This window comes from Mercenaria mercenaria, chromosome 10, assembly GCF_021730395.1.
Source record: "Mercenaria mercenaria strain notata chromosome 10, MADL_Memer_1, whole genome shotgun sequence".
In the NCBI taxonomy this organism is placed as follows: Eukaryota; Metazoa; Mollusca; class Bivalvia; order Venerida; family Veneridae; genus Mercenaria; species Mercenaria mercenaria.
In genome coordinates, this window is record NC_069370.1 from 54,717,698 (window position 1) to 54,741,189 (window position 23,492).

Sequence of the window (23,492 nt, forward strand, 5' to 3'; positions counted from 1 at the left end):
CATGATACAGAAAATGCCCCAGTTTTATGGGTTTCACTGGTCTTTAAGCTTGCAATGTGTAACTCCAAATATAATTTTAGTTGGAGGACCGGGGGATGGGTCTCGAATTAACGTGGTTTCGTATCAGACAGTGTTACCACTACAGCGACCGCTCTGAATGAACAGTCTCTTTATTTAATTTCTATTGCTATATAGTGCGTTTTATTCGACAAGGTGGGGCGGAGTTAATCTCTGACTTATGCAAATAATGATTATCTAAAATAACGAGCAAAATAGGTAGAGCAGTTTAAGTCCGTGACCAACAACTAAAATTCAACGCTACATTGGTTACAATGTAAGGTAGATGGCCGCTGAATAAGAAATAAAGTTGCCGAATATACAACATACCCTGCACAATAATGCGGTGGACCGTTGCGAAACTCCGCCCCGTCAGGTCGATTAAAACGGACAATAGCACGTTATCCGGGGTAAATGTACATTTAAGAAAATTTGTTGTTTAAAGGAATCACCTAAACCTTTCTTTTTGTAAAATGAAAAATTCTGAATTCCAGTGTATACAATGAAAAAATGCGCCAGGAAACAGCAAATTAGAGGGTATAAGTATCTCTTTATCAAACGGGGTTCAATTAATTACCGTATGACCAGTTCATTGTCATAAAATACAAAAATATATTGTCAGTACACTTCCACCGGATTTTTGATTACTTAAATCTGCTGTGCACAAAATACCCTGAAGAATGTCACGCAATGATTGTAACTTCCTCCTACCACATTGAATGGGCTCCGTGAAGCGTTACATATTGATACAATTTACCTCATATATGTTTTAGGATAGCTCGCGCATACCTACACGACACTTGTAGGGATGATCTTTCTGTTCTAGCAGATTCGATCTGAAGCGCAGTTGTGGAAGTTACAATTAAAGTTCTTTCTTCACCTGTTTATTCAGCTATATTTCCTTTGGGAACGTCTTTTATAATTAATTGGAGAAGGTAAGTTAAACTATTATTCAACATAAATGCGCAATTTTGAATAAATCAACAAGCTTAGAAATTAACAACAAATCCAGAAAATTTATCAATGCCAAAAAAGTAAAATTTAGGGAAACCGCATGAATTTTAGTAAGCCATGTTGGTGTGGAGTCGGTGTGATTATTAAGTATTTTACTAAATTAGATTAACCCGTACAGTTTCTTGTTTTGCTTGCTTTAAACGCCGTTTTAACATGCAACGTCATCGGTCTAAATATTGTTCCTGAATAAATGGTTACTTAGTATTTTGTCTCCGCAAGTAACTGACAACTTCTTGATCTCTGCAAGTAATCGACAATTGCCACGTAGGACTGAAATGTGGAAATGGAATAACTTCACACACAACCCGGCTGGATGATCGAATTCGCGACTTCTTATTTAATAATAATTGACATATGAACTATTAGGTAAGGAGATACGCGTCTACGGGCTATTGTAATGTCCATTATGCACTTATATAATTTAAATAGATAATACTGTGTTTTGTTTCTTTAGTTTTTTCTCTAGGTCAGGCATACATAATAATTCCATTTAACCCATAGTTTGTGTGAAATGAAATTAAATACACAATTCATAGCCTGTTTGCAAACAATTATATTATTATTATTTATAATCTGTACAATTTAAGATACTTTGTTTTAGGAGGACTCTATGATGAGCAGTTTTTAAATCCTACCAGGACTGAACTGTTTTGATATTTGTCTTCTGGCCTGTTCCGTCGGGCCCTTAAGGGTGTTTCTCTTGTTGCTCTGTCTTCTGAAAAGGCATTGAGTACATACGTTTTTGGTTCTTAAGGTTTGCTTTTTATATATTTATACACGAGCATTTTTGTGTTTTACATGCCATGCCTTTTTGTTTCCATTACGTGTGTTAGAGATTCACCTGGAGGGAATTACTTTTATTTACACTGTCCCATGTCTTTGGAACATGGTGGGGGTAAGAGTGAGGTTGGGTGCGCACCATAAACCGGTTTAAGCTCCCCAGTGGTGTTTTTGCCACTGACCGTTCCAAGGCGGTGCCCCACTGTGTTCCTTTGTTTGTTCGTTTTGTCCTTGTGTGTTGACTTTGTGTGCGCGCGTGTGTGTATGCTTATTGTTCGTCTTGTCCTTATGTGTTTGCTTTGAGTGTGTGTGTGTGTGTGTGTGTTGTTCGTTTTGTCCTGATGTGTAAGCTTTGAGTGTGTGTGTGTGTGTGGCGCACGCGTTTGCGTGCTGGGTGTCCGTTTTGGGGAGGCTGCGCATTTGGTGCGTGGCATTCCCTGTTTGATATTTTTCTTTGTTTTTAACAAAAAAACATGGGTAACTGGGTTGCCTTATACAATACTGTTTTATAGATTATTCTGAATAGAACTGCCGCGGACCAAGGACTTTCAAGTATGTCTTTTACTCTGAAGCTTTTATACAACATGTTTGTATAACTATGTGCATAGATGGTATTAAGTTCAAAATTATAAGTCACTGGAACTAAATACCAAGTCTAGTTCTTTCATTTTTTTGTACTTTTAGCACATATTATATTCTCCTATAATAGATCCACCTTTGAAAGAACCCTGTCTGCAATCTTCGAGCAAAATAATCTGCTATATAAGCCTTAAAAATTGTTTGTTTCCGGTATCCTTACCTACCCTAAATTTTTGACCCGACCCTAAATGTTTTTATGGCTTTGGAGAATATTGTTTTCAGCTTTTTAACAAAAATATGCAAAACTTCACTTTTTATGCTTTAAACATGTTCAGTGATGTTAGAAATCAACTTACTGATGCTCTAAAGGCATAACCCCCTTATTTGTATTCTTTTTTTTTTTTTTGACATAAAAATAATTTCCGAAAAGTCTCACTTAATAAAAAAAATCCAAACAAAAAAAATTCCGACCTACCTACCCTAATCGTTTGAGCATGTTACCGGAAACAAAGAATATTTTTAGGCCTAAAGTAAATTTATTGCTCTTCAGGAGTTCAGGAGTTTTGTGTCGTGTTATTGGTACTGTTTAGTTTCTCAGCTTGAACATTTCGGCCTGGGTGGTTCCAATTTCCCCGCCTTCATAGCTTTAGGTATTGTATAATCGCCCCTTGGATATGGTGCCTGCTTTTTAACTTTAACGTTAAGCTGTTCCTGTGATATGCAGGCTCCATAACCTCAGATCCCCTTTCTAAATTCCAGTGTGTGTAGTTTTGCCCATTGTTTTCTCGTTTAGAACAAATCCATTATTTCAACTGCCGCTTTTCATGGAATTACACGCTGTATCATTGAAGGTTTCATGCGCACCGCTGTATGTACACATTTGCAGATGTTTCTAAATTATTTTCTGTACTTGTAGCATATGTAAATGTTGAGTTCTGCTCAACCCGAGGCTAGAGAGCGAGCGTGGACGGTAGCATGCATTTCCACTACCGTCTGTGAACAGGCTCAGTCAAACCGAGCCTGCAACATTTTCGTTTGTGTCGTGTTGAGTGTCCTGTGGAGTTTCCACTTTTTCTATATATTTACTTTGCTGTTTCTTAAGGCATCGCCACAGTCATAGTAACAACTCAATATATGTATCAGTTCATATTTTCAGGCCGAGTATTTTTCTCTTGAACATTGCACTAAAACCTTCACAAATGGTCAAATTATCATCAAAATAAAAGCATATGATGATTTATAGTACATACGCAAATGTATTCTATAGTCTTACTCTTTATGTCACAAAGTTATCAAGTACCTCCAAAAGCCGCTTGTCGCTTCCCCAATTAACTTTCTAAAGTCTGTGCTAGAGATACAAATGAGACGGCATTTATTTTGGAAAAGCGTTTGAATTGAAAGGGTAAATGTGAATGCTCTGGAAATAAACACTATCTAACAAGGCTTCGGTCCCTATATCTATTTTAACTTACTGAAATTACCATGTCGCTAAACCTCGTTTATGCTACCATAACAACTTTTAACCAACATCTACAAACTAAAATCACTGTATGATGAAAACAAAATGTTTGTTAAAACACTGTTAAAACATCGAATCATAAAAAATTAACTCGCTCGTCAGTTATATACTTTATTTTACAACAGCATTTTATTGAAAATAAATGTCGCATTTAAGAGCCTATGCTTCCGTAACCGTTGTACAGCTAATACCGCTTAGTTCAGACACTAGGAATGGTCCTCTATAAGGTACATTGTAGAAGTAGTTGCTTGAAGACTATTAGTTAATTTTCTTTCAAAGGACAGGTGTATGGGAGTTGATTGGCCGGTGCTTAACACAATTTTTATCAGTGTTCTTAGGTAATAGCGTCAGATACCAATATCATTGTACCATTATTATGTAACAAGTTTGACTTGTTCCCGCGAATAACGGCCAACTTTCAAACAAGGGGGAATGACGTAACTTGATGTCTTTTGCAAATCGTTATAGAGTACATTTCTTTTCAAAACAAAAAACTCACCGTCTAGCTTTTAATAATGAAAAGGTCTTCTGTATGCTGGACTAATCGGTGTTGAATATCAGTATATTGCAATTAAAAGAGAGAAAAAAGTTATTCGTTGATATTGGCAAATCGAGAAACGCAATGAAATAGAGCTGGATATATCTATAAAACAAAATCTGGCACAAGCGTTCACGTAAGATTTATTTTAAATTTAAAATATTTGATAAAATAACTTCTCTCTCTCATACAACGCACTATTCTTGCAGAACATATATGGACTTATTTTTTGCACACTCTCTCTCTATCTTTCTCTCTCTCTCTCATACATTGCACTATTTTGCAGAACACATATGGACTTATTTTTACACACACACACACACACTCTCTCTCTCTCTCTCTCTCTCTCTCTCTCTGTTACATTGCACTTTTCTTGCAGAATACATATGGACTTATTGTTTGCACTCTCTCTCTCTCTCTCTCTCTCTCTCTCTCTCTCTCATACACAGCACTATTCTTGCAGAACACACATGGACTTATTTTTTCACATATATCTGTATAATCAGTTCTACTTTTCAGCTGAACAAAAGTGCAACAAAAAACATGGAATAAAGTAGCCATTTAGATTGTCCATTATATTCAAAAGACCAACGACGCACCTGTACAATGAAGTGACCAGTCAGGATAGAGATGACACAATTTCTACAGGATGACCTGTCTCGCATGGACGATCTGTCCATCAACAGCATCCAGAAATGTTTGAAAGCAAGATATGAAAGAGATCTGATTTACGTAAGTTAAAATATCTGCTGTACCAGTCAATATCTAGGGAAAGCCTTAGCCTCTGCTCTTGGTAGTGTCTAACGCCATTATCGATGTGGATTAAAAATGAACGTTTTAAAATATTTTGCAGGCGTATTATATCCGATGTAAACAATACAAGAGATGAATATTTTGATTAAATACCTCATATCCCATTCTCTTTGACACGGATTTATAAACTATTGTAACACAAGGATGTTACAGAAGTCCTAGCCGGATGTATATTAATAGAATACCTAGAAGAGGAGTGGAATAATCATCCCTCTTTTTAGTTGCATTAGTTCAAAATATTTGTGAAGGTTTGACTTACGCCTGATATAACTTTGGCAAGGAAACTAGCTACATGGGCTTTAATGTTAGTTGTTTCCGACAGAAATAGTTTCTGAATATTCTTTTATTTATCTTTATAAAAAGCTTACATCGGGACAAGGAAACAGACAAATAAATTGATCAACAGCATAAATGTGCATACATAAACATCTACTACACTATCTAGCAAAGACAAATTAAAACTATTAATACTTTTGTATTTAAACTGTTTAATTTGATTTTTATGTCTGATCATTGACTATTTTAAATTAAAAAAACACCACTTATTTGTTCTATGATAAAATTTATTTTTTGAAATGTCATTTATACCCAACCCATGAAGCACAGTAGTGTTATATCGCCTTTTTCTTTTGAATTTATCAGTTTTAAAGACGAATTGGGTTTTTTAAAATCTTAACTATTTGTCTTTCAAGACCTTTAAATCTTACAGTTGCAATACAAAAAGTTACCTATTATTTCGCGTAGGATATGTTGAAAGAAACAAATTAATTATTGTTAACACGTTTGAAAACGTGATTAGATCAGGAAGTGTTGAACGATTATTACAGTAAAACAATGTCGACAAGGAACGCCGATATCACGCTTTATATAACAATGTCATTGCCGGTTCTTAAAGTTTTGATAGTTTTCCCATACCCGACAACTGTGGATGTATCAAACTACATATCTACTTTAAAATGGATCATACAAGCTTTAGATAAATTATTACAATATCAAATCAATCTTTCTTCCTGCACCTGGATTCCTGACCCGATTTGGCACTGATAATGGATATATGGCTTCAAAGATCGATTACCCGCCCTAGGAGATATAGGCCAACTAACCGCCGAGTTTAATTCTCAACTGTATACAACTAGTCAAATCATATTTCATATATTTGTCGGCATGATTGTAATTTCACGCTGTTCCAATTCTGATCATTTACAAGACATGCAAACAAAATATTCCATTGTTCTTTTTATTCATCTGTGGGTACTAGGATATTTATATATACAGTCGAGCCTGACAGTAAAAACCTCCCTTGGGAACTGAAAATGCTACTTTTTGTGAACAGGTAGTCTTTCAAGACAGATAAAATGTGACTTTTGTAAGCAGTCATTATGAATTTATTGGCAGGTAGTCTAAAGCACGCACGGGTCCAGCTGCATTTGTTAATGAGAAGGAGCTACATATGCTCTGACTGTTGATATTCAACCATGTTTTAGCATTGAAAAGTTGTAATGGGAATTCATCACTTCTTAAGTCGCGCTGCATTACTAAGTACTATAACAAAACAAAAACAAAATTATGTGTGATAAAGCTGTGACTTTATCATAAATGTTTTAATGAAAATTATGGAAAGTTGTAAATATATATTATGGTATATTGAAAACTAATGAGACAATATGAAAGACGTTATGTTATAGACAGAGTTTATGAAGTGAATTCTCCGTGAGAAAGAAACCGATATATATACAGAAGACGAATGTGAACTGGTCATTCTCAGATCTTCGTTTAGAAGATTAAGTACTTTAGTCAGATTGACATTAACTGCGTTCAGCAAACTTCTTAGTACGTTCACACGTGAACACTTCCTTGCAATATGATTTCAATTTTTATTTTCTAGAAGACGGTGTCTTAGAATCATTTGGTTGGGTAAAGTAGCAATCCATTGAATCCCCTATGCATTTTTGCAATACAGCTGGTGATATAACCAAGATTGCAAAATACACGACTGAATATATCACTACATTATTCCTTACATGTTTGAGCTGGATATCCGCTTTATGTTCATGTTCCCATGTTCGGATCCGCGGCGGATGGAGGCTGCAAGAGACGAATCTAAACCATTCAATATGGAAACTATAGATACATGCCGAAACAGACTCTGAGGGCACATACGCCGAGAGTTCTTCTCTACGACCATTCTAGTCGAAAATTGCTTTTCCTAGATTTCTGCTGATTCAGTCCACCATCGATACATTCAAAATGACATGAATCTCTCCTTTGTGATTGAAAAAAAACACTCGAGAGTGTCGCTGGTGCTCCAAATTCAGTCAAGAAGTTACGTACAGGGGACCTGCATGCTGAGGTTGAAAGAGTAGCTCACGCACAGAATCTACTTAGCATGAGATTATTTTTTATTTCACCAATGTATGTTTATTGCACACCATTCTCTGAATTCCTCAAGGGACATCATTTATTGCCTTGATCTTGCCGGGGTATTGGAGGTGGAAATTGTGCAACAACTAACTGAACAACATGCCACTGCTGCAAAAGGCACCAAAATCAAACGACAAGGCAAAGAAATCAACACAAACACTATCGTTTTTACATTTGTCATTCCATTTTTGCCTTCTTTTGTATGAAACAGCATAAAGAACAGTAAAGGTGCTTTTATCTGCCCAAATTCCGAAGGAAATAGCTATTGTCATGAGCATGACACCTGCAGTCGTCCACTTCGTTATGTGAATTGCAGCACTGAGCCACATTCAGCCAAGTCTTGTGATTGCAAGACAAGGAAAATCGAAAAATAGGTTCCACATGTCAAATTCACTCACATCAACGTATTTTTCAATTGCAAACTCAAACACAAATAAAATAATAAAGTGTATTGATGCGTCTACCAAAACTGAATCAGTGACGTACCTAATGAAAAACCGAATGTTGCAGCAAAACCTACGCAATGTAGTTCAAACTGCAGCTTGTAAACCAGCCCTTCCAACAGCTGTTCAAAATGCACCAAGGTATTCAAATACGCCGTCGTCAAATCGAAACGTTATGTCAAATGCTAGTCCATCTGGGGTGAGTCAAACACCTAAACAAAAAAAGATTTGAAAACTGATGGGTTCCTAAAGAGATCTTATGATCCCATACAAACCCATAACCGGTTTCACCTTAATTTGAACCGGTTGACGGGTGAGAATGATGTCTGCACCGTCAAGTTTGACTAGCACATAGGAAGGGAAGATCAAAAAGGTCCAACCTCCCGAGTGATTGCTGCACTAATCTATAGTTCAAATTTCCATTCGTCTAATTTCTGTTTGCCATTTTAAACAAATATTTAATGTCAAGTAAAATTATCCAATGTAATTGTCGTGGACTTAAATCTAATTTTAATGAAATTCTCGTATTTAGATATAATCCTTCACTATGTGCCTTAGTGAAACTTTTTAAAAGGAAACCAATAATATATCTTTAAATAATCACTAAATATATAAATGTTTTAATACTAATACAGACATTTGGACATCTGTTATCATTAGCAGTAATGTAAAATTAAAAATTTATCTTAAAGATCTGGACCATCTTATAAAACAATTTCCACAGCCATATTTTCTTATGGGACATTTTAATAATCATCGTGAGTTTTGGGTTAGTCTGATAACAACAAATAATTGAGACATTTATTGAAAGAAACGCCCTCTGCTTACTTAATGATAAATCAAAACATATCTTCATCCTGCAAAAGTCACCTTTCTTCACTTGATCAGACAAAATGTCAAGAAATCATTTTTCTTGATTATGAACGGAAAGTACTAGATGACTTGCATGGCAGTAAGCATTTTCTAATTATTATTTGAAATGCTGAAATGAGTTATCGAACGTCACAGGACTGTCATTCAGTATGTATGTGCACCTGGGGTTTTGTGTGGAATTTCTCTCAGCTTTACCAGAGTAAGGAACCTTGACTATGTCAAAAATAATATACATAAAGGACATAAAAAACGGAGCCGCCAAAATCTTTTCCAGATCGTTTAAGCTTGTAGTTCTTCGTTATATTTTGTAGCTGAAACCCCCACTTCTCCCTCCTTTCACACTGACCCGTTTAAAGTATCCCAACTTAAAATGACATTAGAGTTTACATTGTCATGCAGCGTAAACAAGTAACGTATTACCCCGCAGTAATGTGTGAGAAATATGGGTGCCAGTGTCCTATGGACATATACCTGACTTTGCAGTAGACTCATTGAACCATTTAGAAATTAAGAAGAATGTGAATTATATTTTAACAATTTTAAAGGTGTATGATACATAGAAACAGACTTGGCATCTAAACCAGGGCATGTAGTTCATCGATGTTTATTCTGAGTATGAAATCAGGCTCATGCTAAAAATCTACCTTAAAATTAAATTCCACATGGCTTTGAATACATTGCGTCAATACTGCTGAAGATCGTATATTGATTTAAGAGGAGCTCCTTTTGCAAATTGTCATGAATACCAGTGCCTTTTCTATAAGGGAGACAGTACACGACATTAATTCGAGCTACATTGTTGATGATTATGGGACCAGATGGTTCAACACCGCCAAAAGAGGTATAGAAACTCAACATTTACCGCTATGTCTCCCTAATCAAGGACAATTTTTGTTCGAAAGCCACGCACAACCATACTGCACTTACGCGCTTACGCCTGGGCTTTTCTGAATTTCTTTATATTTGGCCAAGGGATCGTAGTGTAAATGCCAATAAAGCTGCTTTATTAACAAGTTTATTCACAGACTAAACAGTTTGATTTAAATTGTAGAATACATTAATGAGAAGTTATATGTGATTCCTATCAAAATGCATAAGATGTTGATTGTTGTTTTGATTAATGAAACTTCAGAAATATATTTCAGAGTTAATATACAAATGTATTATCAAACTTCAGCCGCAACATATCTTTGCCCATAGAATTCTGACTTGCAAAGCTACGTAAAATGTTTACAATTATTTGACTTTATCCGTTTTTAACGATAAAGTTATATGAAACACTTCACTTACATATGAGATATTATTGTTTTTATATTAATTTACGCTTCAAAACAGTAATGAAAGTAAATAATTAAATGATATTTACCTAAATTACAGCATATTTGCATGGTCGCATGGTGTGTTCGAAGAATAAAGTGTATCTCTTTCTTTTACAAAGCTTAAAGCAACATACACAAAGCGGTTAAAAGGACATTTCGTTCGTAAAATAATTTTGAAATGAAATGCTTCCAGTTCAATCACTATAGAACCGAAAATTGTTGAGAAATCTGAAAGAAAACTGAAATTGGCCTGTTTTGTAGAGCTTGCTGATGTAGAGTGAGGTTAATGAAGACAATACTTCTTGTGGAAACGAAAGTCTTTTTGCCGTGTAAGGAGTTATTTATTCGTAAGAAATGTCTTTTACACAAGGTTATCTGTAATATCAACATTATAAATTAAATGTTGAGGAAACGATATATGGACATAGTTACTAGAAAAATAAGTCGACTCTTTAGTGCATCAGTTTATGACATATATTTTTCTTCATCTCCTTATTAAAAAGAACTATTTGACATCAATGAAATGACTACTAGTTATCCTGAATACGTATACCTAATAGAAAAAAAAACAATTCCTGAGTAACAATACACCCAACAAATGGTACAAGTACCTCCCATGCTTGGTGCTCAACATTAAAAGGGAAACTGGTTTCTCTTTTCTTATACCCTCGTAGCGATGAATTCCATCGGGAATGATGTTTCAAGAGTGATTGATATAGGTTGCAGAACTTGCTTCACAATCTACCTAAAATAAATTAGTATAAACTATATACTGAACAGTAAGTGGTCCAGATTACGGCCTAAATGCCTTGCTGATTTAGATGTTTAATACTCTTTCACTCCACCACCGGGGAAAAAATGATAAACTACGTGATTATAATACCCTATAACAAAGTCTATAACAAAGTGAAAAGCGACTACCAACATAGGATGATAGCCTGTTCAAACTGTTATTTGCTAACAATACTCGTTGGTCAGTAAGTAACCCAGTGACCCAATAGGTGCTTTTCATCTGGTTCGCAAATGACGAGGAAAAATTAAATTCTTGGTTTAGAGTGTCTTTTGTATCTATCCTCCCACTTAAATTACTAACAGCGTTCTGTTTGGGGCCCCCATGTGGGTATCTGGTAGCGGTTATGAATAAGTCAATGCAGGAAATGATAACACTACGCCAATATTTCAGACAACTTAGCAAACCCTAATCACAATTGTGACTTTGATCAGATTAAAACCATGCTGTGCCAGTTCTTTTGTTTCTGATTCAAATATATTCAACGACAGAAATGTTTAGTTATGGTACCCGTATATGAGCGCACATACAGTACTCTCATCTGTTTTCTTTCAGACTAACGTCAGTGACATATTGATTGCCATTAACCCACGGAAGGAACTCAAGATTTATGACAAAAAGGTACGTAGTCTTAAGTTGCTATATTACACGTGCAATTAGTTAAAGACATTACTTGAAAATTATATTTGATACTAGTACTGGATATGACAAAATTTATTTAAAGGACAATTAATCTGTGCTCTGTCTTCTACATTAAATGCTATTTGAACCGTGCCACGAGAAAATCAACATAGTGGCTTTGCGACCAGCATGGGTCCAGACCAGCTTGCGCATCCGCGCAGTCTGTTCAGGATCCATACTGTTCGCTTTCCATACTCACTGCAATTATAGAAATCATTAGCGAACAGCATGGATCCTGACCAGACTGTGTGGATGCGCATGCTGGTCTGGATCCATGCTGGTCGCAAAACCACTATGTTGGTTTTCACATGGCGCGGCTCATTTATCAACGCGTATATTCTGACTTTGTATTTTATATTTTGAATAGACTGATGTATTTACAGTTATACGACTACTTCGGACTTTAAATATGCAATTATAGTATTCAGATACTCTGACAACGTGACTGCAGTAAGCCAAAACAACAGCAATTTTATCTTTATTATTACAAAATCTAAACTTCATGAATGCCTATCATATTACTAGTATTACATTTCCTTCAACTGTTGAAATGTTCCTGTTATTTTTTTCTATAAAGACTTTTGTTTAAATCATAGAAAGAGTTCGCATTTATGTCTAAGCAGGGTGTTGTTTCCAATGAATGACTGAGGTAAAGGTTGAATTTTAATCAAATGTATGACTGAATCTTTAAATGTAATTTATGAATCGGTGGTCAAACAGTGAAATACTCGTGTAAACATGAGGAAAACATATATAATTACATTTAAAGTTACAAAATATTTTCAGTAATACCATCTTTAACTACAAATATGACTTTACATTTTGTAGACCCACGACAAATACCATGCTGACAAATATGGAACAGAAGTGCAACCGCATATTTTTCAAATTGCATCAACAGCTTACAGGCGCATGCGCGAAAATGACGCAAATCAGGTTTATTTTTAATATTTTCACGGAACAAGTATACATAAAATTGTCATATGAAGAAAACTATATTTTCAAGTTTAACCAGATTATGTGCCGTAATCATCATATTTTGCAACCTATGCAGTTCTTAATTACAAATATATACTAGTGTATGCATACATTAAATGGTATTGATATGTTTAAACACACTGTGTACGTGCATTTATATTTTGCCAGAATCTGACTGAAGAGAACATTTTTAACACTCGTATTATTGTTCAATATTTCGTACTTATTTTTTTACTTTGTTCACTGTAAGGAACATTTGATACGTGTATATGAGAATCAGTCTTTTATTGTTGCTGTCTAATAGTACCGTAATCATTAGTCTTTTATTTGAAACATGGTAATTCAGTTAATTTTCTCGTTCTTTTTATAGTACATTGAGTACAATACATAGATAGGGCATAGAATTATAAATTTTACAATAAAAGTAGTAAATTAATATGTCAATATGTGCATTATTCTAGTATTTAAACTTCAAAACAAATCTTGCAAATTCCGTCGTCATTCAGAAAGTATTTGAAAAAGAAATTGAATTATGTTAGAATTTCTAACGGCTAAATATTTTAGGTCATTATTGTGTCTGGAGAAAGTGGAGCCGGAAAAACAGAAAGCACCAAACATATGGTGAAACATATGGTACATATGAGTCAGAAAGGAGATATGGAACTACACGAGAAAATCGTGAAGGTAACGCCTAAAGACAGCTAGAAATTTTACTCACACCACTGTGGGAATCAATAAGTTACTGTATTTGTTCTTAATTACTACATGTGACCAGAAAGATCTTATAAAAATATATAAAGCAGAAGTTTGTTGAATAGTAAAGATACTCGCTCAGAGTTTGGGTGAAATTTTCCGACATGTTCATTTCAATCAAGTTTGGCATTGAATGTATATATGACACTGAAAAATGAAAGTGGGTGAAAATAAAAGTTACCAAAAGGTAAAAATTCAGAAGGATGTAAATTTTCTGCTTTATTTCAAATGCGTTGCAAGGGTTTATTGCTTTCTTCACAATAAATTTGGTTATTTATACAAATATTTATGTCAAATGGTACGACTGGGCACTTTCGGAGTACTCACTATTTATGGACTTTTGGGAGAAATTATGCGTGTTGCTGCGTGGAACTAGATAACAAAAAAATTAATTTGCTTATACAAACAATAATATGTGTCCAGCCGTTATTTAGTTGTATACGTGTTATTCATTTTGATAGGTAGTGTTGTGTGTTTCATTCGTATGTGGTCAAATCTCACTTCCTTATTCGTATTAACAATACATACTGTAAATTGCTTTCTGTTAGTACAGTGATTTTAACGTTTTATATGAACAAAAACTGTGATCTGCCGAATTTCTATTTTCCTTGACAAAATAAGCGCAAAAACGGTAAAAATAATAAAATGATAACATCGGTATACTCAGCATTTTTATGGCGACTGATTTAGGACAGGAAATATAATTATGTCAAGTTTGCGCTTGCGCGGTATACGTAGGACATTTCATAGTTTTAAATTCTTTTTCATGATCTAGAAATGTATGTATTTTGATTATTTGTCAAGATGTCTAACAATTGTACATGGCAACTTAAGACGTCCAGACGAGTGACTTTCTCATTTTAGAACGTAACTGTTAGAGTTTCGACAATAAAGCTATGAATTATTATAAAATAAATTTCATTGCGTAGGCTAAGATGGCCCAAAATATTGATATATATTTATTTTATTATTGCAATACATTCTAATACTTATTTACAACTTGAAATGTTAATTATTAATATAACACATACTAACAATATTTTCAGATCAACCCTCTGTTGGAAGCGTTCGGCAATGCTAAAACAATTATGAATGACAACTCAAGCAGATACGCTAAATATCTTGAGATAAGTTTTAAAGATGGTGGAGAGCTAGCTGGAGGTGAATTTTGATTTATGTGTCATTTTGCTGTGAAAGAAAAACATTTTAATATCAGCTTGGTCAGAATTTATACTTTTAACGGCACGTAACTAAGTCCAACACTTCCGCAAAAGGAGTGGTTTGTCCCTGCCTGTAATTAATGAAAGATCGATAACTTATGAAAAGTTTATGTTCAGAGCTTATTGAAACAATAATAGATCAGTAAATAATGTAAACAAAATTTGACCCTCTGATCATGTGACAATGAGACTAAAGTATATTAAACTGCAGCGGTATTTCATATCCGTAGGAATAAAAAACACGGTTTTTCATAGCACTAAACAATTTTATATTTTTGCAATTAATTCTGACACAAAGTCTACTCTGTCTGATACAGTAATTATATATGATGTTGGTTCTATAGAGCAGAGATGGCTAAAAAACTATATTTTGTGAGAAAACGCGATTATAAAGTTTTTTAACTTGCGATGGTGAGGGGACTATGTATTCGAAGCAATTACATGAAAAACAACTATATATACTTCTTTTGCATGTGACTATGATTAGGAGTATTCACATTTATAATACTAATTTTCAGCGGTGGTTAGGGACTATATGTTGGAGAAATCACGTTTATAATACTAATTTTCAGCGGTGGTTAGGGACTATATGTTGGAGAAATCACGTTTTAATAATACTAATTTTCAGCGGTGGTTAGGGACTATATGTTGGAGAAATCGCGTGTTGTTCATCAGAATAATGGTGAAGGAAATTTCCACATTTTCTATGCATTGTTTGCTGGGTGCCGTCAAGAGGCTCTTGATGACTTATTTCTAAACGAACCTACAGATCATTACAGGTGATTACCCGTTTAGCTCTCCTGAACATTTTTCAACGTGATGTACGTATGATCCATTGCCCATCGTTCTGCATCAAATTCTTCTCTCAAATATCTTCAGTGGCTAGACTTACAAACTTGGTCTGTAGCATGCTGATATACACCTAGGTCTATAAAGTCTGGGCAAATAATTCAGCTTGACAACTTGCGGACCACTAAACCTGAAAAAGAAAATAAGCATTGAACAACTGAACAACTTCTCATGGACCACTCGATGGATTTTCACTTGGTCTGTATCTTTTATGATTGTTCGAATGGTTCACTTTGCCCTTGATAGAGTCCGTCAGAGGTGAAGACATAAAAAGGTTAACGACTTCTTGTCATTACGTTTTTGAGTGACACATGAAGTTTAAAGCGGGTAAAAGAAATTTTAACGCCTTTTTGTACACCTGATGTGTAGAATGCTTTGACTGACCTCTTCAAATAGCAGCTTAAAAACTTTAAACCTCTTTTTCTTAGGAGGATCTTGGAAAATTCTCACAAAACCTAGCTTTGAAACAAACCTTTCTGAAGTGTGTTAGTCAGATTTGCAATTAAGTTTCATTATTAGCCTCTTGTTATTGACAAAAATATTATTTAAGATAGAAAGTTGTGACTGTAAAAATGCATATATATAATACTGAATTTCTCAAATGTTCAAGTTAGTTTGAAATTATGTGTAGTAAAACAATATTGACTCCTCATTTCGTAGTATCTCTTACAAATTATATATAAAAGGCTGTAACAAGCAGAAATCTGTGCATATAACCATTTGTACTGCTCCTTTTGCAATGCGTTTGAATTCAAAATCAGATTGAGGCAATTAAATCGGAAACACCTGTACTAAAATAATAAAACAACCCAGACAACCATTGTACAGTTAATTGTTCAATTCTGTAGGATTATGCAAAGTGACCCAACCAGTTTAGGTGAGACTGAAAAATACAAACAGATGTATCATGAAAGTATGGACATACTGCGAAAAATCAATGTTGTAAGTATAGCATTTATTGTTGCTTATTATATTGTGGGCATGTACTCCTAATTATCTCTTTAAAATACTATACATTTAGAAGAAAACGATTTCAAAAAAAAGCTGCATTGGTATGTTTACATACATGGTTAGGAGAACGGTGGTCTGTTAGTTAACCAGGAGGTCGTGGGTGTCTGCCGTGCCCATGGGGTTGCGATCACTTCTCACATGACATCGGTAATGAATCAAATAAGTTTCAAGCTTTCATCACAATAAAATTAAAGTAAATAAATATATACTAAATTAGCACAGATGTTTTCTGGTTTTGGAAGGAAAAAAGATTTTCATGTTAAACTGTGCTTTGGGGTTTATATATGTACATTTATTTTTAGTTTTACTTTAATAAGGGAAGAAATCTCTGTTCCATTTCTCTTAAACAGAGCAGAGAAATAATTCAAGCGATGCTTGCAGCGGTAATTCTTATTTCTGAAATAGAATTTGATGAGGATAACAGAGGATCTGCTCAAATAATGGATGCAGCACCATTTGCACATGGTAAACATAAACATGTTTAATATGGTACCTTTTTCCAATCGGTGTTGCATGTAGCATACTGAAAAAATAGGTCAGATGATATGCTCAGTATATCTAGAAACGCAACGTTTTTCCCTCGATTTTTTTCATACTTCCCTTGTACATGTATAATTGAATTTTGTGTAGTAGTATTGTAAAATCGTGTAGAAACCTGACCATCATCCAAAAACAAAACCAAAAAACAAAAAAAAAATAAGTAAGTTCAGTTTTCTTGTCAATTATCAGGTTAAACTAATATTGACTGTAGACCAAGTGTTGCGTTTTTAGATGTACTTAGTATATTTCTGTCGCAGTCCAAAATACCCTGGCTTATTTACTGGTATGATGCTGCTCCTGTGAGTTCGAGACTCGGGCAAGGGATAACGGGTCTGGAAATACACAGATGTGCGCGTCTATAATTTATTTATTGTCAGAGACAAAATCTGTGGCCTTCGCCATCAATATTTCATTCCAAGTGCTAATACATAGAAATAACAAAACCGATGAATGGCAAAATGTAGATAAATGATTCAGCATCAAAAACAATCTTCTAAAATACCTGGAAATACACAAATGTGCGCGTATATAATTTATTTATTGTCAGAGACAAAATCTGTGGCCTTCGCCATCAATATTTCATTCCAAGTGCGCATGCGTTGTGCAAATTAACCGGGAAATCGAAAATTAGAAGAGAGGCCCATGCATGTGGTTAGTTATTATAGTTAGTGAATTATGAATAAATGATATGGGTAAAGTCTGGACTATTGGATATGATTTATATGAGGTGTATTGAATGAAGAATAATGCCTAAACATAACTAAATACAACAATTAGACTACGCAAGACGATAATGGACTTAATACAATACTACGACTACGGAGGACAATACGTGACATACAGAACAAAACATATAGAAAACATAAACTACGGTCAGTGTATAATTGACCCTGCGATTCAAAATTTCCATTAACTACAGTAGAGGGATATAATTAATTTCATTTCAATACCTTAAACAATTCAGAATCAGTTACGTTATCTTGATTTAATCTTTTTAGTCCCCAACTGGCTGAAAACAAACTTCGGAGACTATAGAAATGCATATTTCCGTCCGTCCTCATTCCATCATTTTGTCATTCCGTCTGTCCGCAATTTCGTGTCAGTTCCAGAACTCTGCCATCCATGAAGAGATTTTAATATTACTTGGCACATATGTTCCCCGTGATAAGACAACGTGTCATGCATAAAAACCGGATCCCATACTTAAAAATCAAGGTCACACTTGGAGATCAAATGTCAACAGTGTCTTTTTCCTGTCCGGTCCATAACTCTGCTACCCACGAAAGGATTTTTTTATTTGGTACAAATATCCCCTATGATGAAACGACATGTCATGCCAAAACCCGATCAAGGTCACACTTGGCAGTCAAATGTTAACATGGCATGGTCAGAGTCTGTTTTGTGTCTGGTCCATAACTTTTTCATTCATTAAGGGATTTTGATATTGCTTGGCAAAATATCCCCTATGATGGGTTGACTTGTCATGCGCACAATTCGGACTCCTGGCTCAAAGTTTAAGGTCAAAATTGGAGGTTTAAGGTCAACAGGACTTTTTACCTGACAATTCCATAAATCTGCCATAAATGAAGGGATTCCAATATTGCTTGGTTCAAATGTACCTCATAAAAAGAGGATATGTCAAGCACTAAGTTCAGACCCCTAGCTGAAAGGACAAGGTCACACTTGGCAGTCAAATGTTTACATGGCATGAAAAGGGTGTGTTTCATGTCCATTGCTCTGTCATTGTTAAAGGGATTTACATATTACTTGGCAGAAATGTTCCTCATGATGATATAACGTGTCCCGCACGGACCCCTGGTTAAAAAATCAAGGTCACAATTAGAGGCCAGATGTCAACCAGGCTATTCCCTGTCCGGTCGATAACTCTGCCATCCATGAAGGGATTTTAGCATTGCTTGGCACAAATATTTCCCATGATGAGACAATGTGTCTTGAGTAAAATCCGGACCCCTGGTGCAAAGGTCAAGGTCACGATTGAAGGTCAAATGTAAACAGGGCTTTTTCCTATCCAGTCTATAACTCTGCCATCCACGAAGGGATTTTAATATTACTTGGAACAAATATTTCCATGAAAAAACGACATGTCATGTGCAAAACCCGGACCCCTAGCTCAAAGGTCAATGTCACAATTTGAGGTCAAATGTCAATATGGGTTTTTCCTCTCCAGTCCAGACGTGTCATGAGCAGTACCTAGAACATTAGCTTGAAGCCCAAGGTCACACTTGGAGATCTTGGATGAAACAACGTGTCATTTGCAAAACCCAGGTTCTTAGCTGAAAGGTCAAGGTCACACTTGAAAGTTTTGGTCTGCAACTCAACAATCTTTGAAGGGATGTTAATATTATTTTGCACAAATGTTCAAAACCATGAGGTGGAGTGTCATGTACAAGAAACAAGATCCCTAGGCCAAAGGTCAAGGTCACTCTTAGGGGGTCAAAAGTCAAAAGCAAGAATAGTTTTGTCAGGAGCATTTCTTCTTCATACATGGAGAAATTTTAATTAACTGGCATAAATATTCACCAGCATGAGGCACCCTTGTTTTTAGAATTTATACCCTTTGTACTATAAATAGCGTTTATTGTAACTTTTAATTACAGGCCGTAGGGACAAATCGAGACCACTTTTCTGTGGTACAACATGCATGATATACCCAATATTTAGGTGTTTGTTGACTTATCTCTACCTGGCAAAAACATTTTTGGACACATTATAAACATTTTTTCAGGATTAACTCCCGTTTTTGTTACTATAAATTAAATTTTACTTTTCGGTGGTACAACATGCATGTTACATCAAATTTTAGATTTATCTTGACCTATCTCTACGTGGTAAAGAGTTCTGTGTGGACTGATATTATATAGTATTAGCAACTGTAGGTTTTTATTTATGCAAAGTTTAATCAAAGTGTTTTGTTATATCATATTGTATACATAGTACAATATTTCTACATACCATTGACAGATGTCACTTCATTATGTTATACTGCAGCAGAGAAAATTAGGTGTCTTCCAGTAGGGGACTTTGTATTGAATGGAAAACACTTCATCCACTTGTTTAAGTCAATTTTACAATGTTGCTAAGAAGTTGTTAATGCTCGTTGTTTTAATGAAAGTAAAAGTTTTCACACCCGTATTTGACGTATTTTGAATTGTTTTACCCGCAGTCTTAGAAAATTAAACAATTAACAAATTCCATTTTCAGTGGTTATACTGCTTAACCTTGATGAAATCACGTTCGGCGAGGCTCTCATAACTAGCAAGCGTAAAATCCAAGGTAAACTACAATCAATTTTAAAGCTCATTTCTATGTAGATTATAAGTATTTAAATTTAAAAGTCAAACAGTGAAAAATATGTGTTCAGTTTCAATACGCTGGTCTCGTGTTTTGCTTTTCTACTGTAACATCCTTAAACATATGTATACTTAATGTGTTTTGTTTTGTTTTAAATTTATTGTCATTGTTTATTTTAGTTACATAACGTGTTGACTTAATTAAAAAATACACGTACAAATAAACTTTAATAATGTGGCAGCTGACCTCAATACAATCGACACTGTTTATTTTCTAATACAGGTAAATCCAATATTTGCTTTACAACAGATCTATGACGGATTATCTTTGAATCTTTGAACACCCCTGGACTTAATGGACTCAACTGCCACATTATCAAAGTTTATTAAAAATTTATTCTACCTTTCAGGCGATTATGTAGCAACACATAAAACAGTGAAACAAGCAAATGATGGTCGTGATGCACTGGCTAAAATGTTGTATGAAAGAATGTTTGGCTGGTTAGTCAGAATGATAAATCAGGATCTTCATCCAAACAGACTCGGGTATGTTTAACCTAATACTGGCATCGTAAGCACCTAAAATTTATGTAACATAAATCTTGCATATATATCAGTTTGCCGAATATTGAATGTCGGAAAATACGAAATAAAGAAAAAGAAATATGATACTTTAATAAAAATATTTCCAAGTTGTTTTCAAGACATTTAACAATGTCGTCGTATGTTCTTTAGATCAAGTATAGCTGCGAACATAGGGATATTGGATATTGCCGGGTTCGAGAAACTACAAAACAATAGCTTTGAACAACTGTGTATAAATCTGGTCAACGAGAAGTTACAGAGCTTCATGAATAAGAAGATCTTTACGATGGAGTTAGAAATATACAAAGAAGAGGGTATTCAGTTGGATGGAATAAATTTCAAAAACAATGACGAATTATTAGATATGTTTGAAACGGTAAGAAATTGGATGTACAAAATTGTTTTAATTGTTTTATGTATGTGTGTGTCACAACGATACAAATGTTTACCTGCGCATTGCCATGTAGTGTAATTTTTTAATGAATGCGTAAATACATACACTACTAAAATAAAAAAGAAACATTTGTTTTTGTTAATCTTGTCTATGGTATGCAAGAAAAGGAATCTATCAGAGGCTAAGTTGCGGACGGAAGCATCTGGCACTTGGGTAACTGTTTCCGGAAACTCGGTAGAGCCTTCTTTCCGCCTAAACATTTACCGTTGTGCCAGGTATTGCCAGTCGCACCTTAGCCACTGTAAGGTTCTGTTAGTCCGTTGACTAAGGTGGTGTTAATTAGATAGAATGGAAAAAGAAGTTGAAATGGCGATATATGTATCCATTTACGTTATATCGATTACAGCCAAAATCTGGTGTGTTGGCAATACTGGATGAGAACTCCAATACCCAGCATGCATCTGATGTAGGATTCGTCCAACAGTTGAAAACAAAGTTTGGCAAGCATGAACTGTTCAAACAACCACCTGGAGACAGACCGATTTTCTGCATCCAGCACTTTGCTGCTTTGGTATGTTGTTCAAGTCCCTTTCATGGTTTTGAGTCTGATTCGGTAACAAATTTCATACCTGATAAGAAAAGGGTTGTACACGTGAACACCATGCGTTACATTTTCATGTTTCTTCCTTTCAATTTCCTTTTAAGTTTACATAGTTTTATATGGATCAGATTTGCTAATTACTTTAATGTCTTATTAGTTCAACCATATCCTCTATGGATGCTCTTTTCTCAATGCTCATACTTTTCTTTTGGTCCAATGATTTTTAGTTAAAAATTTAATACGTTATTGAATTTCATTTAAAATGATTGATTTCATCTTTTAAGAAGAAAAAATGCATTTTCGTATCTGAACATTTCTAAATTATTCTCTTCTCTTCTCCTAATAAACTCAATAGTATATACAATTAGTATATAACCACTTGTAATGTGTCTTATTATTATTCAAGGTTTCGTACAATGCAGAAGGATTTCTGGAGAAAAATCGTGACAGATTGAACGAGGAACTGGTTCAAGTGATGCGAGAGAGCACAGATGAATTTATAGCTGACCTTTTCACCATAAAGAAGGGACCAACAGGAACTATCTCAATGTAAATGATAATGAATACACATTTAAAATCATGTCAAGTGAAAAAGGGGAAAAGTTTGCAGTTAACTGGCTGACATCTGCTAAAGTCAATTCAATTCCAAACATTTGGTATCACTTACTTATCCTTTACCGGAAAATAATACAAAATACACGTGAGTGTATAAATTCATTTTCCCATGCATAGAGAGTATGTCATGTAAAACTCAGCAACTCTTTCCTTTTTTAAAAGCAATGATTATTACTGTAAATATGATAATTAAAATCTTGAAAAAAATATCAAAATAAAACTGCATCCGCAACAGCAATAGAATACTTACGTAAACTACTTGAACTAATAATTAGAATTGTTAGATAAAATGTTGAATCAAAACTGTATGTAATTTAAAGGGGGCCCACTTTTAAGTTTCGAGCTTCACGCCGAGGAGTTCCGGGTAAGCCTGAACAGCTAAAGCCAAAGCCACAAAGAGCTGCTCTAGCTGAAGAACTCCGTAAAAGTCTAAAGAAAAAGTTTGGAAACGTTCAGAGACCATCCGAGACGACACAAATCACACCAGGAAAGGAACATGCAACGCTTGTATCCTTTTTCCAGGTAGGAATAAGCATAAGCAATTAGTATTATATGTTCCTTAAACATTACTAGTATACAATTATATTGCCCTCTTCCGGAAAATATCACATCATATCTAATGACTCAAGAGTCAATAACTGTTTTGTTATATGGGTTCAGGATTATGAATAAGTAACAAATATTTGTTGCAACATATTTAATGTTTGAAAGTAACAATAAACACTTCCATTCTATTTTTAGAAAGTCGCGTTTAAGGGGAAAACCCAATTACCATTAAACATGAAATATATAAAGATGATGAGCGGTT

General features: G+C 34.7%; 1 protein-coding gene across 1 annotated transcript in view; it reads left to right on the forward strand.

The window, feature by feature from the left end:
• Positions 1-849: 849 nt before the first annotated feature.
• The window catches only part of LOC123560715 (uncharacterized), a 55,091-nt gene continuing 32,448 nt past the window's right edge, over positions 850-23,492 (forward strand). The window contains exons 1-15 of the mRNA XM_053516923.1: positions 850-992; positions 5,007-5,219; positions 11,702-11,767; positions 12,656-12,763; positions 13,370-13,489; positions 14,605-14,719; positions 15,407-15,557; positions 16,476-16,569; positions 16,989-17,103; positions 20,401-20,472; positions 20,900-21,035; positions 21,225-21,450; positions 21,875-22,039; positions 22,476-22,618; positions 23,005-23,206. Of these exons, the coding sequence (XP_053372898.1) occupies positions 5,118-5,219; positions 11,702-11,767; positions 12,656-12,763; positions 13,370-13,489; positions 14,605-14,719; positions 15,407-15,557; positions 16,476-16,569; positions 16,989-17,103; positions 20,401-20,472; positions 20,900-21,035; positions 21,225-21,450; positions 21,875-22,039; positions 22,476-22,618; positions 23,005-23,206 (1,815 nt within the window). The 5' untranslated portion in view covers positions 850-992; positions 5,007-5,117. The remainder of the gene's footprint in view (positions 993-5,006; positions 5,220-11,701; positions 11,768-12,655; positions 12,764-13,369; positions 13,490-14,604; positions 14,720-15,406; positions 15,558-16,475; positions 16,570-16,988; positions 17,104-20,400; positions 20,473-20,899; positions 21,036-21,224; positions 21,451-21,874; positions 22,040-22,475; positions 22,619-23,004; positions 23,207-23,492) is intronic.